This window comes from Pseudopipra pipra, chromosome 11, assembly GCF_036250125.1.
Source record: "Pseudopipra pipra isolate bDixPip1 chromosome 11, bDixPip1.hap1, whole genome shotgun sequence".
NCBI classification, from domain to species: domain Eukaryota; kingdom Metazoa; phylum Chordata; class Aves; order Passeriformes; family Pipridae; genus Pseudopipra; species Pseudopipra pipra.
Window position 1 is genome coordinate 3,361,157 of NC_087559.1, and position 23,147 is coordinate 3,384,303.

The following is a 23,147-nucleotide window of genomic DNA, read 5'->3' on the forward strand; positions in this document are numbered from 1 at the left end:
AGTATCAGATCCCAGTTCAGCCTGAACCAGGCCAAATGCAGTTTTGTCGTCTCTTTACCCCCCCTTGTTTAATTGTGTAACGATTGTTGTTCCTGCTTTCATAAACCAAAGCATGGGGCTTGTTATCTGCATGGGGATTATACTGATTGGGTTTTAAATGTCTCTCTCTTACATCTGGGTCAGAGCAATGATTAAATATTGAAAGAGAGGTTCTGTGCCCCGACTGAAGCTCTACCATGTGTACTGGAAAGGCTGTTCTGATTTTATAGGGGGTATGAGGGGCAGAAGTAGATGTGTGACAGAGCAAATGGAATTTTGGTTTGATTGCAGTGGGTAGACTTTGGCATTCCAGTCAGGCTGATTAGAATCTCAGAATCACAGAATATGCTGAGTTGGAAGGGACCCACAAGGATCATCCAGTCCAACTCCTGGCCCTGCACAGGACACCCCAACAAGCCCATCATGTGCCTGAGGGCGTTGTTCAGACACCTCTTGAGCTCTGGCAGCCTTGGTGCTGTGCCCACTGCCCTGGGGAGCCTGCATATATACTGAATATTTCTGTGGAATTGTCTGGATTTGAGTCAGGGTCTTTTGAGGGTTTCTGGTGGTTGATTGGGGAATTTCCCATTCCCCAAATTTTCCTGTTATCGTACCAGATCTTCTATTGAATCTTTTCTCCTTGACAATATCTCAAGTATATGGTCAGGGCACTAGGTATCTCTCTTGCCATCTTTGGTCCAGCACACAGTCTTTGTTCTCAGAAGTAAGACATTTACTAATCCATATTAATCACCAGTGTGGGTAAAAAGAGAAGCACTGACTGGCACAAGTTACAGGTGTAGGGGGTTAACACAAAACTACATCAGTCCCTGGCATTTGTACTAAACTTTGAGTGGTACAAAACTAAGCATTAATGATCAAATTGTGCCAAAGTTAAAGAATTTTCCAACATATTCCCCTACTACTGCATAAACTCTTTTTTTTTTTTTTTTTTTTTAAGAAAAATTACTTACTTGGTAACAGTTCCAGCCTTTGGGTTTGTCCTACCTCAGAAGTGACACCAGCAGCACTTAAGAGGTTTCCAGACAAGAAATAGCAGGAAACTCTGGTGTGAATCATCATCATGGGTGAAATCTTACTGATTGGGCTTCTGTTTTATTCTCAGCCAATATTTGTGGTCTTAGGCAACCTTAATTCTGACATTTTCTACCTCCAAATAATTGAGTTTGCAACCTCAGTATGTTCTTTTAATTTTATTAAGGGCTACAGAGTAATATGTTTGCATGGGAACGCTGAATTAGGTTATGCAGTGGGTTTTAGCTTTTCATTAAATAATTAACAACTCATGCTCATGCACAGGTCGGGGATGTGGCTTCACAGGGGCAGTTCATCATTTGGCTTTTGTTTCAGCATTCAAGAAATGGTTCTGCCACAAGGACTGTCCCATGTCCTGTCTCTTAAAGTTTTATTTTTCATTTTTGTGGGGTTTATGTGGACCTGGCAAATCATTATTGTTTTAAACATCTCCACTGTCAGCATCCAATGCAGTGGGTTTGCTTTCATTTTTTTTTCTGCCTTATCTGCAGCAGAAAATACCCGTTTTGCTTGTCAGCTGCAAATGACATCAGGGTAAGAAATGCCTTTCACTGCATTCCTGTTCCCTGAAGTCTGTAAGGAAAGTAACTACAGACCATCTGCTTTAGCCACTTCTTGATACTGTAAAGGGAATGAACAGAATCTGTTCTGGTTTGCTTTGATGTGCTCCTGAACATCCATTAAGCTACAACTTTAGTGTTGCTCTTCGGTGCCTGGATGGAAATAGATCATTTTTCTTATCTATCCTGTCCTTCTGAGCCTGTTAATGTAGTCTAATCCCAGCTAGTAACCTTAGAGATTTATAGTCATAAATATTTGCAGCAATTTTCCAGGATCTGTTTTATGCTGTGGGGACATCTTTGTACTTGGATATTGCTGTGGTTGGAGTGAAGCACCCAAGGAAGAGAGTGTATTATATCCTTGATTCAGAAATTTGAACATCACAGAAGCAATTAATGTCAGTACCAAAGGCTGTATGCAGGATACTAAGCCTGAGATATTTTATTTGTCAAATGTGAAAATTTGCTTTCCTCTTCCTTAAAATTGTCATGTGAGTAGTTAATACAGTGAAATAACAGTTCTTCCTCTCCATGAACCAGGCAAATGTGCTCCCATGAAAATGGATTGCTTTTATTTCTGCCTCTGCATTTTTCATCTTCAATAATAGAATTAAAAGTTTTAATTTTTTCTGAATTCCTCTGCAAATATTATTTTTGTTACGGTGTTAATCTGTCCTTGCTCTCTATCCCCTCTACAGCTTATTTCAAGTGGGTTATTGAATTCATATGTGTAGAAAGAGTCATCTTCTCTAAGTTTCCTTGTATATTTTATGAAAAAGTTGAGGCATAATGTACTTGACAACCCCATCTTATTTAGGTTGAGAAACAGTAAACAGGAGAACTATTAAAATAAACACAAAAAAATAAAAATCTATTAAGTTTTAATGGGTCCAGTTAAAAATAATGAAGAGCATCTGGAGCTGGAGATAAAACCCAGCTGATTTTGGAGAAGATGGCACAGGTGATTTTGGCAGGGTGAGTCATGGTTTAGGGTTTGATCTCTTATTCTTGGCAAATTGCTCCACTGTTGGAGTTCCTGGATGGGCAGATGACTTTGTTTCATTGCACAAGCAACAAAATATTTTTTCTCAAGCCGTGTAGGACACGTATTTTGATGAGAACACAAATTCTTGGAAGGCATGTGAATATCGGATTTTCCTGCTGACTGACAAGTCAGTGTATTTTGGGGTGTGAAGCAGCAGCTGTGGCAGAACATCTGTTGACAGGACACTCACTCATCTGCCGTGTCTGTTATTTGTCATCATTACATCTGTTACAGTCCACATGGCCCTGATCAGAGCAGGGAGGCTTTTTGCCAGGTGCTCCATACCTGGGGAGATGAGGAGAATGACAGGTTTTGGTTACCTGTATCCTGACAATGCTTTCTGGTGGAAAAAAACAGCTATATTTTGTATTATTTGTGGGAAATCTCTCCAGTTCTTTAAGGAAAGTGCCTGTTTTTGGAAAGATGAAGTGGCAGGAAAAAAAATGCCATTGTCACCAGCATCTTCCCAGTGCTTAAAAAATGAGCTGTTTTGGGATGGCTTTCGTTGATTTATTTATTGAGGAGAGGCTTTTTGGAAACACTGCTGCGTATTTAATAAATAAACAAACCTTCAGATAATTAGACCTAGATCTGGCAGGGCTTTAGCCATCTGTTTAACTATTAAAATGTGAATAGCCTGGTGTTCTTCAACATTAAACCTGCTTTGTGCTCATGTCATTGTCAGGATGTTCTTAGGGTTTGTTTTGGGAAAGTGTTAAGGGGGGTAAAAAAAAAAATCGGTGTTGCATCTGAGAACTCGACTGTGGGATGATTTCCTTGAGCAAACATCCTTCCCTCCTGAGATATTTCTCCAATTGCTTGAATTGCTTTGTTCAGTGCTGTGTTTGCCTTGAGTTGAGTGGTAATTCCCAGATAATACGAATTTATGAAAGGCATATTTTTGGAAATACCTATTGGAGAACATTTTTCTTTCAAAACATGCATTTCCCTGGTAACGCTGGGGGGTTTTTTTCCAGTTCCTTCAGTGCATTTTTGCCAGTGCAAAGCCTGTTTTAAACAGAAATACTTCCTGCTCATCAGATGTTGAGTCAACATTTATGCTATTAATGTTCCTTTACTGCTTTTTTTTTTTCCCTTTCTCTGCTGTCTCTGGTCTCTTCCTTCAGTTCCACACAACCCACAAAGTGCTTCATCTCTCCTCTCCCCATCCATCTTTCCCCTCATTACTGCAGACTCTTGCACCTCTTTCCATGCTGGCATCTCCTGTTCACCACAGCCTGATACATCTGTGCCAATTTATTTTTAGCTTTTTTTTTTTCTGTTTCTGTTTATATAACACACTTTGTTGCACAAGTTTTAAATGGTTTTCCATTAATTGGTGCAAGAGCATTTAATTCTCTCCTGTTTCTTCCTTTTTTTTTTTTTTCTGAACTTCGAGTGAAGGTGGAGGAGTTAAAAAGATTTGTAAGGTTTTTTGCTGGTGTGCTGTTCCCTGCACCTGGCTGCAGCAGCCTGTTAATCCCAGCATGACTCACCTATTGGATGTTCAGCTTTTCATGTGATGGAAACAACCTGAAGGGTTGTTTTGTTTCTAAACAGAGGTTTGCTGCTTTTTATTAAGTGTATTTTTAGGGATGCAAGAAACACTCAGATGGGCTCTGCTGATGAGACTAATGTGATGTGAGCAGAAACAGGGGCAGTATTTCAAAATAAAAACTAAAAAATTGTCTCAGTAGTACTTTGGGTTGTGACTAAGAAGTGCCTTGAGGGTGGGGAGTTGTTCTGCCTGTCCTGTCCTGGGCTCTGCAGGGCACACACGTGGTTGTGGGCAGCATCTCAGCATGGAGAGGTGATGCCACAGCTCCTGTGCTGCAGAAGGGCACTCCCAGGGCCAGAGCTGCTCCTCTTATAGAAATGGGCTTTTAAAACCCCCCTGCAGTGTGTGTAACCTGCTGCACTGCTGCCTGTGCACAGATAAACGTGGTGCCACAAAACGAGAGTTCAGTGCCGTGTCACGGTGCTGGGGGACTCTGTGCAGGCTGCTGTGGAATTCTGTGAGTTCCCTGCAACATCAGCCTGACAAAATGAAACCCTGGAGATGGTTCCTCAGCAGCCTCTGAATCTCTTCTCTCATGACAAATCTCCCCCACTCTTTGCCTGCTTTGAGTAGTGTTCGTCTCTGCACCGCGAATGTTTTTATCCTCTCTGCATCCAACAGTAAATGATTACAGAGAGAATTTTTGGCCTCCTCCCTCTCTCTTGCCTTAATATGATTCTCCCAGCCTTGATCTGGACCCTGGGAAGGCAGCAGCAGGTTTCACTGGCTCCATGTGCAGCTCACTTGTGCTGTTTTCTAGTGCTCCATCACTGCAGGCCGTGTGTTGGGGTTAACAGGGGTGTATCCCAAATATCCTGGTGGGCTTATACAGGTATTTTTAAGAAACTTAATTATACCAAGTGTACAACCTGTCTAAAGAAGTGTAAAACTCATGGTCACAGAGGTGCCTTGGTATAGCCAGTTTTGGGGTATAGGGTGGTGGGGAACAAGGTTTGCTTGTGCAGATATAGGTGGTGGCGGTGAAGTTTGTTGGGTTTTTTATGTTGTTGTTTTGGGTTTTTTTTTTTTAAAGAAACAAATTTGTGTTACACTGTTTTCTCCAGTAGTTGTCATTACCAGCACAGCTATTACAACACACAGGCTGTTATTTGTCCTTAAGAGCTGAGAGACTGGAATTCCCCTTCTTTTTAATAATGTGACTTTTAGCAGGGCCAGCGGGTTGTGAATTAGTACTTCATTATGGGCTGACATCAAACAGAGTCCCCTCTTCAGAATTACCTACTCAAGAAAACAGTTTAGAATTGGTTGTCTGACTCATTTAGGTACTTGAACATCCTACCAATACAGAATTATATATAAAGTATATTTAACAAGTTCTGCAGCTCTGAATAACAATGAGTCTAATGAAGCAATGGAATAAATATATTTGTGGCTCTTAAGGGACAATTATGTTTGTAGAACTTGAATCCTTGTTCTACAGTTATCAAAACATGGTAGAATTGCAAATAAACTTGCTTTGACAATGAACATCAGTTGGTACAAGTGTAATACAATGCTTGGGTGTTACTGGACTTGGAAACCTAAAAAAAAAAAAGAAGTAGGTGAAAAAAAGTGAATCCTATTTCTCTCACAGTAAATATGTCCTGTGATTACTTGAAAGAATAAATAGAAGTTGGTATAATTTCTAGCAGTGTCTGCTAATCTTAGGAAGTTCCTGCATGCAGGTATGTGTGTCTAGAGGTGAAGCATCACACAGGTTTCTGGGCAAAATATGACATAACCCAGCGTTGCCACGAGCCAGGAGTTGTGTGTCTGGAGCATCTTTGTCATCAGAAATTCTCTGAATTTTTCATAGCATGATGTTCTGTGTCTTTTCAAAGCGGGGTTGTAATATTTGATCTGATCTTGCCTGAGCTGTTTGCTTTCCTTTCCTTGCTTACACAAGATTACAGAAACCAGGAACATCCCAGAAGGTGCTTGCAGTGAAATGCAGGGGATGTGGTCACCAGGCGAGTGCTCTGCAGATGAAGTTCATTTTTATTCTGTTATAAAAATGTCAATCTGGTTTTAGTCTGTTTTACAGATGCTTCAGGTTCTGATTTCCCCTCATGAATTCACAAATCCACGTCTTTTAATTGTCGAGGGTGTCACATGAGCTTTTAAAAGCTGCTCTTCCAAATGCATCAGGCAGTTATTGCAGGTTTGATACTCATGTTCCTGTTGCTCCATATTTTGGATTCTTTCTTTGCAACTTTAAGTCTTAGTGCTTGAGACTTAAAACTTGGCCTATTAAACAGAAGGAGGAGAGAACCCAGTGGAATATGCAGTTTTCACATCCTTGCTGTTTGTGTTGGCAGGAACATGTTTCCTTGTTCTCATTTTGGGGCAGAATCAAAGACTTTTCAATAAAGCTGAATTACATTTTCTCGCTCCATTTTATTGCAATGGCATCTGTATTTCAGTTGATATAACTTTATGTACTTGGTGCTAAAGCAATGAGGCAAATATATGTATTAGCAGGGGAAGGGAGAAGAAAATGCTGTTTCAGGAGTCAGAAACTCTCAGTTGCTAATTTTTTACTTTCTTCTGTATGGCAAACTATAAGCAGGCAATAAAAGCATTTAATTTGCAAATTACACAGTTCTAGATTGGTTTTGAAGTTGGATTTTTTGTTTTTCCTTGTAGTCAGGTTTTTTTGTAACATCTTTACCAAAATACTTTTCAGTGGTATGATTAGAGCCTTTGCCTGGTAGAGTTAAGTAATAAAGTTGTTAATTTTGTCCATGAGTGGCTGCATTTTAGATGAAAGGAGATTACAAGTGAGGCATAATAAATGCAAGTAAGAAGAAAAAAGATTTAGGCAAGAGAAACTAATGAAAACACTTTCTTTTGGTGACCAGTTTGAGAAGTAGGTAAGTTTTAAAAATCTGATGATGAACAAGACAATCTGTAGTTCAGTAGATAAAATACAGAAATACTTCATATGTGTTTCTGCCCTTTTCTATCAAACTAAACAGTGGGGTATTGTCATCCCATGGGGCACTGAAAAGCCAGTCCTGTTCTGACTCATCACTTCTCAAACCCATCATCTGTCCTGTCCTGATCTTGGTTCTTTGTTTCCAGTTATGTTTTTGTCTGTTGAGACATTTCAACAGGATCAGAGCCTCTGATCTCAGAGATAAAAGTCAATCTGTAAAAATAAACAAGCCTTGCCATTATTAGCCCACCTTTTGAGGTATTCTGTTTACCCTGCCAGTTTTCTGAGAACTGAATGTCCCTCTCCAGTGAGTTCATGTAATGGCCAGTTTTGTTAGAAGATGCAGCTCTACTCCCTGGTGTTATTGTGCTCAGGATACTTTATTAAAAACCAACCAAACAAAAGCCTAACAAAAAAGCCCAAGGATAAACAATCACTCTTGATATTCTTCCAAACAAGCCTGACTTTGACCTTCAGTACTCTGAATATGCCACAGAAACACCTGAAAATCAGACCCTGCATCTTGTTTAAAAGCACCCAGTACTTTCCAAGGGCAGAGATTTAGATTTCATTGTATAATGCTAATAAAGAACTCTGCTACTGTTTTGCATGTTGATTTTCCATTATGTTCAAAGCAGTGCCAGACAATGTGTAAAGAGAAGATAGATGTATATAAATAAATTGATTATATTTTTGCAGCTCTGTGATTAGTTTGGTACTACTGGAAGGTAGGATGAAGAGCTCTCTGCTGATTTGTGAAAAGTTATTCTTTTGTTGTAGTATGGCTCATACTCTTCATTTTCAGATGGATTTTGTGTTGTTTCTTGTTTCCCAAAACCTTTTTTCTCCCGTGACAGCAATTTTCACTTGCAATCAGTGATTAATAACCTCTGCTGTACAACACTGGAGCAGTTCAAACCACAGAGAGCTGGGTACCTGTGGGATAATGAGGATGTGCCTTCCAAATCCCTTGGCATGTCCCTTCCCGAGGTGCTCCCAGCCCAATCCCATGCTCATAGGGTCTGTTGAGGTTCTGAAGGTCTGTATTTCTCATAAAACACCAGTGCTTAGAAAGCACTGCAAAACCATTTTATTTTAGCTATGGAAGTTCTGTGTATTGCATAAGATTTATGGCTTGCAGTGGTTGTGATGTAAACAGGGAAAAATGTGGTCTGAATTCGTTTTATACATAAATTTTTACCAAAACAATTATTATTTTAAAGTCCAAATGGCACAGCTGTTTTCATCCTGTTCTGGAATAGTGTGTGTCCTCAGGGGTTCTGTCACCTCTTGGTTCTTCCTTCCATGACTCAGGGCAGCTTTGGTGGGGCAGCATTCCAGATGAATCTGGAATGTTCTTGGGGCCTGAAATGAATTTCATTTGGCTGGGGTTGTATGTGACTTCCACTTCATATCCAGCAGTTTATTCTGAGATGTACCTCCATAGAAATTCACTTGGGAAGCTGAAAACAGCCTTTTTAAGAAACGTTCCTGTGAACTTTGTGTGCAGTAACAAAGGATAACACAACAATATCCTGCTGCAGCATTAAGTGTGGGTTTTTTTAAATGAAGCATTGAAATTCTAATGGCTCTTGTTCAGTGTTCTGACTGTAACAGCTGTTGCTTTTCAGTATTAAAAAAAATACTGTATTTTGGGAAAATAGCTACTGTTTGTCAACTCACTGCTGCTATTACACTTGGTTATAAAGACAGCCTCATTTAAAGACTGTGTGTTAGTGTCCTGTACAAGGTTATAAACAAACATGGGCTTTTTAAATTGTCTTCTGTTTGATTTTATTATGGAAAAATAATATGGTTTATTCATAGAAGAGCCTTTGTTAGTGTAGAACCTCAGTCTTAGTTTGTTCTGCATGTTAAATCTAACTTATTTCAAGGGTATGAGGCCATACTTTGTTGGATCTTGAATCAGTGGTTAGAGGGAAAGCTGACATAAATTTATGATAAAATATTTGCATTTATGTAAACTGTAGCATTTTTCTCCCCTCCAGAAGCATTTGGACAATGCTGTCAGGCACATGGTGGGATTCTTGGGGATGGTCCTGTGCAGGGCCAGGAGCTGGACTCGGTGATCCTTGTGGGTCCCCTCCAGCTCAGAATATTCTGTGGCACTTACACAGCTTAAAATGATCACAGAGAGACCTGAGGCCGAGCAGGACAGATCACAGGATCAACACGCTGAGGTGCAGAGCTCCTGCTTTCTCCAGAGCTTAGCAGTGTTCCCGGGATTCTCCTGCAGGGAGATTGCCCTTTTCTCTTTGGAAAGATGCATCTGTGTTTTGGGAGCAGCTGTGTTGTTATTTTGTGGTTGGTTAGAGGAGCTCAGTGGGATCTTGGTGGTGTTTTCATCAGAGCCTTCGCTGCAGAAGCAGCAGCAGTGGCTTAGGGACCTGTTTTTAAGTTACACTTATGGCTCCTTTTTGGTTATCAAAATTAGGGTAGCATAAGCCTAACAGAATTAGCCATGGGATCTGTCAAATTATATTGTTGCAAATTAGTTCAGTCCCTGTTCTGTCCCCCTCCCTCGTGTCGAACAGACACTTCTGCAGCTGCTGCAGTGAATGTGCCAGGTTTAGTTCCGTAAGAGATGCGAGATCAGGGTTTGAGAACTTCAATCTCCTGCCTGTTGAGTCTTTTCTAATATCCACATCCCCTTTTCTTTCCAACACAGACCTCGAGAGCTCCAGGACGAAGATGAGGAGCGCGGTGTCGGTGCGGGAGGGACAGGGGGTCGTGCTGCTCTGCGGACCAGCCCCCCGGGCAGGAGGTAAGGGACCCCCTGGCCTTCAGCTGCAGCTCATGGGCAAGGGGAATAGCCCTGGAAATCGAAATCAGAGATCCCCCAGAGAGAACAAGAATGAAATCTGGTTTCTAAACTCAACACAGAGAGAAAGAAACCAAAAAGAAAAGACGGGGAGGGGAGTACTTAAGAGGATTTACTTTTATCTTGGAATCCTTTCTAGTTCCTAGTAATTTTTGTGCACTTAATGTGTCTGATTTTTATGGTATTTCCAGTAATTAATTGGGTATTTTCTGGAGTTAAATTCTGCCCAATTTCACAATTGCCAAGCCTCGATGAATCTACTTTTCTCTGTGACTAGACAATTGCAGGGAGTAGATTGTTGTCTTTAATTATGCTGGTGTCTGCCTGTTTTCTTGCCATGGAGACATTCTGTAGTGTAATGTAATGATGCTGGTGTAATTTAAACCACTGCTGCATTGAGGGGGTGAAAAAACTGGGTATAGACTGGATATATGGATTCTTTGTGGACCAGAAGTTACAAGTACATTTAATCCCTCATTCTGCATCTTCAGTCTTTGACTAATTGCTGTTGAGCCTCAAGTAATATTTGAAAGGAACTGGTTTTATTGTTTTTAATTGATATGGAGTGTCATTATTGAAGGGCTGGGATGTTAAACATTAGATTTGATTGCAAAGACAAGGTAGTATAAGCTAGACATTGTATTCAATAATATAGGTATTGTGGCATCATAAATTTGGCAGAGTCCAAGCAGACACAGCCATAAAGTGGCAATTTTACAACTGTCTGAGCTTGCAGAATTTTTTTCTCCCTAAACTGATACATACTCTTAAATCATCTTTATAGCCTTGCAACAGCTTTGTCTTTTCAGCAGCTGAGAAAATGGGTCATTGTCCCAGCTATCTATACGAATTAGAATGATTAAATTTCTGCTTCTAGATGCAGCACGAAGTCTGAATGATCCCAGCTGTTCTCACACTCGTGTCCTGTGTGTGGGTTTATACCCAGAGGTGGTGACCAAACTGACAGCAACTGTGCCTGATTCTGGCAGCGTTTAAGTGTGAGGTGTTGAACAGGAGGTGATACAAAACATGCTCATGTTGCTGAGAACAGAGGTTTGAATGAACACGTGGCAGAGGTGAGAATTCCTTCTGCAGTCAGCAGATGGGATGTGATTGACACCCCCCACACTAATTGTGTTATTCCTGCAGAAAAGAGAGAGCTGAGTGCTCCCAGAATTACCAAATGGAACTGAGAACTGGTACCAGAATTACTTAAAATCCTTGGATTTGTCTGAGGGGATAGAGGATTAACTATTGGAAGTTTTCAGCAAGCGTGGAGAAAGGTGAAAAAAGTCCCCCTTCTTTCTTCACTAAAATAAACCTGTAGCACAGTGACATCAAACATGCAGTGCCCCCAGATCTGACATGGCAGGATGCAGGTCAGTAAGTCTTGGATAAAATACTCATCCATGAAGCAGAAGTAGTTTGTTAGGAATAGCAGGGATGGTTTAGGAGCAGCAGACCTGCCCTGACAGCTGCTCAACCCTTTCCAGATCTTTGGTACTGTATTTGTTGCATTGAGCTGTCAAATAATTTCAGACAATACTAATTCTAAAAACCTTCTCAAACAGCTTGTTTTCTCTTCCCCCCTCAGCACCCCAAATACTGTTCTTTTGTCTTCCCTCATGTTGTGCAGTTTCTAAGATCTCACCAGCTTAATTGCATGTATTTTCTGCATTCTCTGTAAGGAGTCTTCAAGAAGAGACTTGATTAAATGGTGATTATTCCTTCACATACAGCATTCCAGTTACAATAGAAACCAATGTTCACCCCCAAAGAAACGCCAGCTCAGAGTATGGAAAAAGAGAATTGCCTCTCTTCTACAATTTGGCGTATTTTTTTCTTTGCTTATCTTTAGCACAGATATTTACATAAGTCATATGAATGTCCCTTTTCAATGGGGAGCAAATTGTTCTTGCAGTTCACAGTAGTTTTGTCCTTTTGAATTCTTCAGTTCCAATTCCATCAGGGCATGGACATCCACCATTTAAACCAACAATGGAACTCCGTTTAACTCCCTGTACATCAGCTCATGTGCTGAACCTGTATTTTCACTTTGTGATGGCTGTTGTTGTGCAGGGGAGGAAGATGATGTTCTATATTTCCAGTTGAGGGTGTACAGATATTTTTTATATTTCTGTCATAAAGCTCGAGCTCTAACACAAACCACTCCAGTATTTTCCTTAGAGCATTTTCCCTTCCTGGCATTCCTTTTCTAAGCAGTCGGGTTTGGGATTGACTGAATGGGAGACTCAGTAAATGACTGGCTTTGTGTAAGAAGAATTCCCCTCCAAATATTTTACTAATTCAGCCTGGTTTTATGTTACTATTGTAAGTTGAATCATCATTGAACAGTGATTTTTGGATAATTAAGATGGTCCTCTGCCACAGTTCTGCATGGCCATACTTCTGGATATTTTAGCTCTCTTAAAATACCCTGGGTTTTGCCACAGATCAGTAAATCATCTCGCCCACATACTCAAAAGAGGGAATGACATCTAAAATTGATTTATGTAGATCTCCTGCTACTTTTTCTGTTGTTATAACCTTTAAATTGTACTTAACTCTCTACAGCTATTTCGATTTTTACTGTGTTGCTGTTATATTTTTAATGCTTTTAAAGGACTGTCAATACAACAAACATCTCAATGTACAAAACTTAACGTTGGACACAGTTAATGTGCAGCTGGTTAAAAAACATTCATGCGATGCTAATTTTTTCCCATTCTGCCAGGAATGGAAAAGACCAGACATATGGAGAGCTAAAAATGATTTTTCTCTGCTATTGATTTGGTTCCAAAATCAGTATCTTAACGAGTGACAAAGCCCTCAGTAAAGCAAATCTGCAAGTTCCTTTAGGGTTTTACCTGCTGTTACCACTGTACTTGTGTTGTGATTACTGTGTAGCTTGTCTTCAGCTCTTATTTCTTTTTTCCAGATATTGTGATTTATATTTGGTTAGTACAGTCAGTTTTACTCATCTGACACTGATGTTGGATTTATGAGGCATTTCTGCTCTTGGAGAGAGGAGGAAGGAGTGTGGCCTAGTCCTTTTATGTGGTCTGGGGCGATGTCAGGGCTGCTTTATACACAGAGAAAAAGTTGATTTTTAACGGCAGCAGTGAAGATCTGACATTTTAGCAAATTTAGTTTGCCTGGAAAAGCTAGACATTAGCTTTACATTGGTGGATATACTCCCTGTTACCTTGTTCCTATATGGAATGTGACCATAACCCAGAAGAACTTCAGGAAATGACAACAGTGTTGTGGAGCTGATGAGGTGTTCCTTGGCAATTGCAAGGCAGTTCCCTTTGTCTTAAATTCATGTGATATGTGGTCCTATTTCATGCAATATGGCAAGGATAATTCTGAATATATAAGGCAGCAAGAAGGTCCTCGCTCTTTATATCATTCCCTGATAAATGTAGAGTTCATCAATAAACGAGACTGTATTTGAAGGACAGGGATCAATTCAGCTCGCAGCATATTATCCCAGAGTTGTGACATGCTGATATGAAATAATATTAGATCATGGAAAAATAGATCCCAATTTATTGCTCAGTGTTTGCTGTGACAAATCATTCAAGGAATAATGTCATGTCTGTTGCAAATGACTTATTTAGACTTGCAGATTTTTTGCTCGTGTCTCTTGTATTGCCATTTGGAGACCTGCAAGCTCCAGCAAGGCTGTGCTTCATGAATAACGTGGCATGGGAAGCATCTCAGATGCCAGAAATATTTTGATGCTTTTGATTACTTCCTTTCTGCAACTCTAGAATAGCAATGTGCTGTTTTTCAGGGAACTATAAATTGAATTATTTTACTTACTCGGCTTTAGAGACGTTTCGTACCCTCAAAGCAAAGCTAAATGGATAGAACTGCAAAATATGATTTCTTTTCTAATGCCTGTCAGTGTTTTCATAGCATCACATCAGGGAATGGTTTGGGTTGGAAGGGACCTCAAAGCCCACCCAGTTCCACCCCCTGCCATGGGCAGGGACACCTTCCACCAGCCCAGGTTGCTCCAACCTGGCCTTGGACACTTCCAGGGATGGAGCAGCCGCAGCTTCTCTGGGCAAACCTGTGCCAGGGCCTCCCCACCCTCCCAGGGAAGGACTCCTTCCCAGTATCCAATCTAAACCTCCTTCCAGGAGGTGAAAAGCATCCTGGGTTTGCAGCTTTAATTCTTGCTTTTGTTGCAGGTTGTGGATAACACTCACCTGGGCATGAGCAATCAATCACCCTGGCAGAGCTTTTGCACCAAAACACGTTCTAAGGAGACAAGTACATTGAATATTGTAAAAGCAATGGCCTTAAAAATGGTTCCGTGGTGTTCTTGTGCTGTTTTCAATCTGCCAAGGAGAAATGGCATTTTTATTTAAAAATATATTTTGCAATAGTCCTGCTGGTGTCATCATCATCATCTGCACAAATTTCAGCTGACAGTTTGAAGTCAAATGGCACCTGAGAGACACTTATATTTGTCCATATGAGAGAAAATAATACATGTTCACAGCTGGATTTTACAATGATTTCTATCTGTCAGGGCATTATTTTCACCACCAGTAGCAGACCAATGCTACAGAGACACTCCTTTATGCACTTTATCAAATGCAGTCTTCCTGAAGCACTTTTTCCTTTTGATAAACCTGTGTTCCAGGCTGAAGTAATCCAGGCTAACATTAATATATCTTATTTATGTACTTGTGAAACATCTTCAGTTACTTTATAGAACAGTTTTTTAAGCTGATGTGGAGGTGTATAACTGGCCTAAGAAGCTTTTAGCAAAAGATACCAGTTTCTTGCTCTGAATTCTTACAGAACTCTTCAACTCCACATCCCATTATGCAGATTAACAACACTGAACACACGAATATATTTGTGTTTGTTTTATTTCTTAGATGTTTGGTATTCTGTCTGTTTTGTCTTAGTTTAAGAGATCGATCTAGATCATGGCCAGGTGGTGAATAGGACATCAAGTTGAGTATCATGGATTATTGAGTGAGAGCAAAAAGTAGAGGAGGTTTTTGTGGGAATAATTCTGCATAAGTTTCACCAGCAAAATGTGTGTGGGCACTCCAGAACACCTTGGAACACTATGGAATGAGACCTTGAAAGACTGTGGGCTGTGCACTTTGAAGCTGTAGTCCTCTCATTAGCCCTCCTGCCTGAACCTGAATAAACTAAAAGAGGCAGAAAGATGAAATACGAGGTTTTTTTTAGTGGGAAACTGCCTCTTGTTGGTGGGGTATTTGTTGGGAGAATGGGGAGATGGAAAGAAAAAGGAAAAGGTAGATTAGGAAGAACCAAATTGCAGGAAAAAGTTGAGGTTGAACCTTTTCATTTACCTTCTCCCAGGTATCTCAGTTATGCCTTGGGGGAAAAGGGGAGAAAACTGGAGAAAATAAATGGATTTGGCTCTCTGCCAAGTTTATTTTTATCCCTAAATTGTGACTGTTGGGTATTTTTCCTCCAGCTCTTTATTATCCTCTCTACTAAAATATTTGAGTTTCTCTTTGGGAACAGGATAATTGATTAGGAAGAGGCAGGAGGGAGGTGGCTGCAGTCACAGCACAGTCACAGCTGATCACTGCACTCTGAACAAGAGAGCTGAAAGGCATTTTTGTTTTTCACAAGGGTTTACCAAGTACCTTCTCCTAAATGAGTGCAAGAGTTCCAAATTAAATTTGTCACTAATTACTGCTTCCACCTATAAACGGTAGTACATTCCTTTGAAAATTTACTCTTGGGTATTTCCATTAGTTTCCCTTAGTTTATGTCCCTAATATTTAACATTCAGAAGAAATCAAATTTATTCGAGTTGAGCAATAAACTAAACTATGGTCTTTTTACCCTCAAAATTACTATAGGCAGGAAGCAATTTAAAATACTTTCAACTGTTGAAAAAGCACAACAGAGTTGTTGGAAATGCTCTCAGCAATTAAATATAAAGTTCTAGGGAGGTGATTAAAAGAACAATTTGTCACTTGAAATGGATATGGCTGATGGGTATGTATTTAAATATTGCTTCCTAAAGCAGTTTCTTACTTTTCCCTGCACTTCAAGAGTGGGAACAGGCTGATCAGAGCCAGGACACTCTGAATGACACAAAGAGTCTGAAACAATTAGTGCAGAAATGTGATAAAGAGGAGCTAATCCATCCCCTTCCAGCACAGCTACAGGGGAAGGGAAATCGGGGTTTTTATTCAGCACTGGAACCCAAAGGCAGAGAAGCGTTTTGTTAGACTTTCTCATTAGCATCTGCACTTCCTTGGGAGCGCCAAGGAACATTTAACCTGCCAGTTAAGGAGCAGTTTTATATTAAAAGGTCATGTTCAGTTTGAAACCCAGCCCTGGCTAATGGTCGAATCCCTCGTGTGGCAGGAGAACAGGCAGAGCTTTTCCAGGGAATGTACCCTTCAGAATTGTGCTTACCAGGAGGGGGGTTTTGTGGTATTAATAAAGAAGCACCACTGCCAGTCTCAAACATCTGTTTCCCAAAGATGAGCTTAGAAATGTTTAGGTTTTAATTACAGTGGTGAGCTTTGCTTTTGACGCTGCTTTGAAAGACTTAGAAAAGCTCTTATTAAATAGAATGACTTGCCTTCAGTGGGCTGTTTTACATCCCTGTGGCAGCTGTGCAAAGGTGACAGATCAGTGTGTGTGCAGTTACTACTTGGCCAGTCCTGTGGTTGTGCTGTAGGTTGGGGGACAGCAGAGAAAAACACAATTTCCTGTGTTTAAAGAACCGCATCTGTTTTTACATCGCACCAGCTCATTTCCAAATCACAAAACGAGTGGACTCTCACCGTATTCCATTTAAAAATGAAAATTAGGTTTTAGCCTGAAGTAGGAACCTTGCAACTTCAGCTGAAACATTTCAATATTCTCATTAAATGTGTAGATTGAAATTGTGAGATATTGCGTGTGTGTCACGCTGCTCTCATTGTTTTGGGCTGTTCCCTACACAGGAGTTGCATGCCTGATTACCTGCACAGCAGGCTGAAAATTGATCTTCTCTATTTTAGCTATAAAATAATTCACCTTTTGTGCCAAAACAATTAATGTTACACATTAGTTTCAAATCGGAGTGTTTCCATTATGCTCCAGAATGAAATTAATTTCTCGGGATACGTTCTTCAGTTTTTGGGGCCGGCCTGAGATCCCCATCGTGCAGTTTACATCCTGTATAAACAAAAATATCTTCAACCAAAAGAAGAGAGTTACTCCAAAGAGCATGGGGGGAATTTCAGAAGTTGGGAAAACTTTGCAGTATTTGAAGCAGTTACTCATTGTCCCACCTTACTCCTGGTGGCCACAATTCAAGCCATGTTGTAGAGGTTTTGTAACTGTCACTGCTTTTACATAGAAAGCATGAACAAAAATTAAATTAACAACCTACAGTTTACAGATAGTTTGTACTCTGAAGTGTGACTGTAGTTAAAGACTTCTTCGTTGTTGGTGATAGAACTGCTTGAATGCAAACAGTCCAGGGCTCCCCTTGGAAATCCACGGTCTGAGGGTCGTTCTGATTTGCTGTTCCCAGCTGAACATACTTAGGACAGTTGGGCATTTATTGTGCTCCAGAATATACCCTAAACCCCTGAAATGATGTACAGTTTATTTCAAATGAAATAAACACTGTGAAGTGTTTTTTCAATGCCAAAGCGTTATCATTCCTGACAGTGGCAACCAAAGACATTTTAAAATCCAGTTCACACATGTGCTCAGGGATCCCATATTGGAGCACTTAAACACCTTGTCTTATGCCTACAGTGCACAAGATTTTTATCTGGAGAGCAACCTTTAAGGTTTGCCAAAAAAATAAGAGAATGTTATTTATTTTATGGCAGACATAAAGGATTACCAAGAGCAGCCTTGCAGCTGGTGTTGGTGCCTTGCCCCAGGGAAGGATGGACTACTCAGGGTCAACTCAGCGGAGTAAAGTAGCTACAGGTGCCCAAAATAAGAAAGGAAAAGTAGTTAAGGAGAAGTTTGAAGGGAGTTTAATGTACTTTTACCTCATGCAGATTATTTTCCTACTTCTAAATAATTTGTTTGCGCTTTCCTGGAGGTTCCTGTGCAGACACAGAGCTGTAGCAGTGACAAATTGGCATTTCTGTGGGTGAGTGCCCCCAAAACCCCACCTGAATTCTCAGAGTCTGTGCCCCGAGAGCTCCCTCCCTCCTGAGTGAAGCTCATCCACAGAACAAGAGGCTTTGCTCCATTTTCTGCCATTTCATCACAGTTTGAGCTGAAACTGGGCCAAATGATGAGCTAATTGGTTTCTTCCTTAATTATGGAATCTGTCATTATCCTCTCAAAATCAGTGTTACTTTTCCATTACTTTTAACTCTGAGGTAGATAATTCCAAATAGCTGCTTCTGTGTCTTTAATTGCAGTTTCTGTCATTGCTCAATTCTGTCTGATTAGTCTCTTCCAAACAGTTTTTCAGAAGCCACATCCCATTCCGTGGGTTGGGCAGAGCTCCAGTTGGAGCCAGAAAATACCAGGATATTTCAGCTTCCCCCATGTATCTCAGAATATTGTAATATCAGAATTTGAGAACTGCATGAAATAATATTTGGGTATCAGTGATTGACATGAAATTTTGGGTTGGTATTTTTGTTCTGTTTTTTTTTTAAAAAACCTCTAAGTATTCTTCAATCAGCTTGATGCCCTCAAAAAATCAAGAATTTTCATTCCTTGTCAGGTTTATTTATGGAAACATCCACTTGACCAATTCAAATCAAGTCAGTTTTCTGAACCTTTGAAATCTGTCTCAGAAGAATATTGATCACATCATTTACTTTTGGCTGTTTTAGAAATCTCACTTAGGTCTGAATTATGGGGCTGGTGGATATACAGTAAACAGGTGTAGAGGAGTGATGGTCTAGAACAAAAGGAGCAAGAGACTCAGGATTTGTGCATTTAGTGAGTAAAATAAACTGTGAATTGACCCTTTCAGTCATAGGTCTATTTGCTTTTTTTTTTTTCTTTCCCAAAAAACTACTTCTTTGCAAACTTCCAGAATTCAGTTACAGTTTTGGATTTCCACAGCTGCTGTTGTCTCTTCATTTCTGTTCACAAGAAATAAAATCCCCCTGGTTCCATAAATGGTTGCAGTCTCTCTTAGAGGAAATGTGTATTATAATTAAAAGCAATATTTTCAAAAAGATGTGCACGAACTTAAAGCCTTGACTCTAGTTAAAAACTACTAAATGTGTAGGGCTTATTTCCTTTAGCAGCATTAATTTGGGTTTTTCAAGGCTCACAGAAATGACCATGGTAGATCTCAAGGGCCATGCTGATTTAATTGTTGAGTTTTGTAAAAAAAAAAAATCAAGTTTAAAGCTGGCAGGTAATTTTATAAACATTTTTTAATTGAGCACTTCAGTGCACAAAAGACCTAGAACAGTGTGAACATGCTGAGTGTGTTGTGGTTTGTAGATTGCACAGTAAATAATAATCAAATAATGCAAAATAAAGAGAAGCCGCCAAGCAAGACGTAGTAAACAAATAAAAATTTGAGTAATAACTGTAATTTCCAATACCTTATCCATGTATGGGCCCCAAATAAGGAAAAAATGCATTGGAAAGCAAAGGCTCAGATCTCAGAGGAAGCCCAGGAGAGACATATTACTTCCATTTATAATAGAAAATCAACTGGAAACTTGTAATTGACAGGAAGGGAGTGAGTTTGGGTCCCTCGAGGGGCCCTCGGATCAGCAACAGGCAAATGGTGTAAACATAATAAATCACACAACAAGTTGGTTTCATACGATTTTTTTTTTTTCCTGGAAAATAAGGATACAATTTTGTAAGGTACAATAAATATAAAATGAGGTATTGGCTGGAAAGAAACACCCTGCTCCTTTTTTAAGAGAGTCGATGAAAATATATGTTGAATGGGAAATGAGGTTTCCAGGAGTGTTTATTCATAGGCTGCTGAAGGATCCAATTAAACTGGAATACACTTTGTGTGGCTTTCATAATCATAATGACTGATTTCAATGGGTTTACTCTTGACTTAACCCAATATAATAGGAATGAAATGAAGCTGCTTATTTTCCTGCTGTATATCCAGAGCTGTCCATCCCCTTTGACTGCTTTGAACAACATCTTTTTTCTTTTTCTCTTTTTTTTTTTTTTCCTTCAGCATAAAATAATACTTTGAGCAAGGAAACACAAGTAGCTCAATAAATACCAGAGCCAGTGAAGCCTGGCATCACCCACTGCTGTGTCTTATGGATGTCTGAGTTTGATGCAGAGCTGAAAATGTGGGGTTTTTTTTCCTTACAGTTCCTGAATTGGTACCTAATTTGGTGTGCAGCCTCTCCCTCAGCCTCGTCATCACTCTCTCCATCCAGCTCTTCTGTAGAAACAGAATTATACTTTATTTTCTAGTCTTTCCCATTTAGAAAGACCATACAGTCCTTACTGTCTGAGACATCCTAGTCCCCTTCAGGCTCCTCAGGTGTACTCTTTTATTTTTTTTTTCTTTTTTTTTTTTTAAATTAGCTTTAATTTTATTTTTTTCTGTTGGAAGTTGGCTGATGGAGGGAGCAGAATGAAACCACAGCCAGACCCATCCAGCTCCCACCTCCCTGCTGCCAGTGCTCACCCAGCCCTCTCAGCAAACCATTGACACGGTGGGATTTGTGCTGCACTTTGGGAGGGAGAAGAGTTACACAGAATATTTTTGTCTGGACTGGAATATTCTTTGGCTTATGTCCAAGACCCTGGTGACAAATCTCAAAAGTCTTACTTGAAGTCAAGCTTGATCATAAGGTTTTGCTTCCCACTGCACAAACTCTCCTGTTGTTTCTTATTAGCTTCCCTTTCCCTAAATTATTTACACCTCTGGAGTGATGTAGGAAGGAATTTTAGTGAAAGCTGTTGTTTCACCTGCTGCAAGTGATGATCTTCAAGGTCTTTGCCAACCTGAACAGTTCTGTGTTTCTGTGTCTGTTCTCAATAAGAAGTATTTCTAACTGTGACAGAAGTTTAACTCCTGAGAAGAGCTCTGAGCCTGTTAATTGTTGGTACACACCACTCCTGCAAAATTATCGTAATGAAAGAAGTTTAAATATTGATAGAAGAAAATTAAATGCAATTATGATGAGCCATTTCATTTGATGCCCTTTTTCTGCATTAACCAGTCCATAAATATTTTAATCATTTCATTTATTCAGTGTTTTTTTTTTCATCTGCACAGCCTTACCTTGTGTTAAATTGTCCTGTTGCACAATTGGCTTTAGAATCCTGGCTGCATGGCTGGCAGGGTTCAGAAAATGTCAGCTCTCCATTTCATGACTTCATCCCGAATTTATGCACCTTCAAATTAAACCTGTGCAAAAAGGGATGATCTTCATTTTGTAGGGGCAGCACAAATGCTACAGATACTTCAACATGAAGACAGGTCAGTCAAGCTCTAATTGTCCCTAATTAGCACTTCCAGGAGCTGTAATCTTTGTATAAACTTTCAGCTGGGTGGCACGTGGGTGAAAAATTATTTCTTGCCTAGAACACCATTAAAAATTAATTTCCTTTGATACTGTAGGATGTGAATGAGACAAACACGTGGCCTTGCACAGGAAGGGGCTTTGCCAATTAAAATTGGATGCACAGAGCTCAGTGTTCAGGAAAAAAACAAATTTAGGGGAGTTTTTGCCAGATATCTCAGTTTGTTTCTTGAAATGTGCAGGTTTTTTATTTTCCATTCAAATGATCCTAATGAATGGGAGCAAGGGCTACTTTGCCATATCATACAGAGATTTTTTTTAATGGAGTGCTTATGGATTTTTGTATGAAAAAATGGTTTTGCTCTGTGATGAGCCCTGCTGGGAATTTAGGCTTCTTTTGGCATTCCTTTCACGTGGATACGCCTGTCCTGTTTCTACCTGCTAACTATGGAGCTGAGTTGTTGGGTAGCTACTGAACAAATAATCTTTCATTTTAGCAAAGTTTGCTCTCGTTTTTGCTGTATGCTCCTCTTTCCTTGCATGTATTAAGTCTTTTAAAAAAATAGATTAAAAAAAAAGAGAAAGATTTAAAAGAAAACCCTACCCTTGTGTAAAATGCTTGGAATTTCTATCACCTTCTGCTGGGGGAGATAAAGATTCATTGAATAAAATGGGGTTCCTTTCTGGTTTCTGGTACTTTGGCAAATTTATTTTTCTCAGTCATTGGCTCTCTGGTCCTGTTTGTTACATAATAAAGTATATATTATGTATATTATATATAATTATTATGTATATTATGTATATTATATATAATTATTATGTATATTATGTATATTATATATAATTATTATGTATATTATACATATTATATATAATTAGTATGTATATTATATATTATTATATAATGATTATGTATATCGTATATATTATTTATAATTATTATATATTATATATTATGTATATATTATGTATATATATTATGTATATACATTACTATATATATGTGTATAATATATATTGTCTATTTTATTATTTTATATATTTGATTATTATATATTACATTGTATTATATGTTATATTGCTATATAATATATACAGCAATATAATATATAAAATATATATAATATATAATATATAATATATATAATATATGTGTATATACTAAAATGTTAGAAAATACAGTCGTAAACTGATTTTTGAAGGGAAAAAAATGTGAAAAGCATTCTCAAACATCTTTGCTTTTATTTCTTGCCAACTAGAATTGTCCTTTGCTTGGATCTTCAATGAGTATCCCTCGTTTGTGCAAGAGGACAGCCGGCGGTTTGTGTCCCAGGAGACAGGGCACCTCTACATAGCCAAGGTGGAGCCGTCGGACGTGGGCAATTACACGTGTGTGGTGACCAGCTCCGTGACCAACAGCCAAGCCCTGGGCTCGCCCACGCCCCTGGTGCTGCGCACGGACGGTAGGGCTGCCCCTCCAGCCGGAGTGGTGACACGGCTGGGTGTCGCTCAGTGGTTTTGTCTCTCACGTCTGTTGTCAGAATGCTGATGGATTGGTACACAGATATCTTCTGTTGCCTGCCCACAGAATGAACCAGGTTGGAAAGGACCTCTGAGATCAGCGAGTCCAGCCTGTGACCCAGC

The 23,147-nt window shown here is 39.6% G+C and overlaps 1 protein-coding gene across 2 annotated transcripts in view; it reads left to right on the forward strand.

Annotated features, from left to right (window-relative positions):
• The window catches only part of LOC135420137 (contactin-3-like), a 103,116-nt gene that overhangs the window by 42,429 nt on the left and 37,540 nt on the right, over window positions 1–23,147 (forward strand). For both annotated transcript variants that reach the window (XM_064667166.1, XM_064667167.1), the window contains exons 3-4: window positions 9,886–9,981; window positions 22,763–22,966. In XM_064667166.1, coding sequence (XP_064523236.1) covers window positions 9,886–9,981; window positions 22,763–22,966 — 300 coding nt within the window. The remainder of the gene's footprint in view (window positions 1–9,885; window positions 9,982–22,762; window positions 22,967–23,147) is intronic.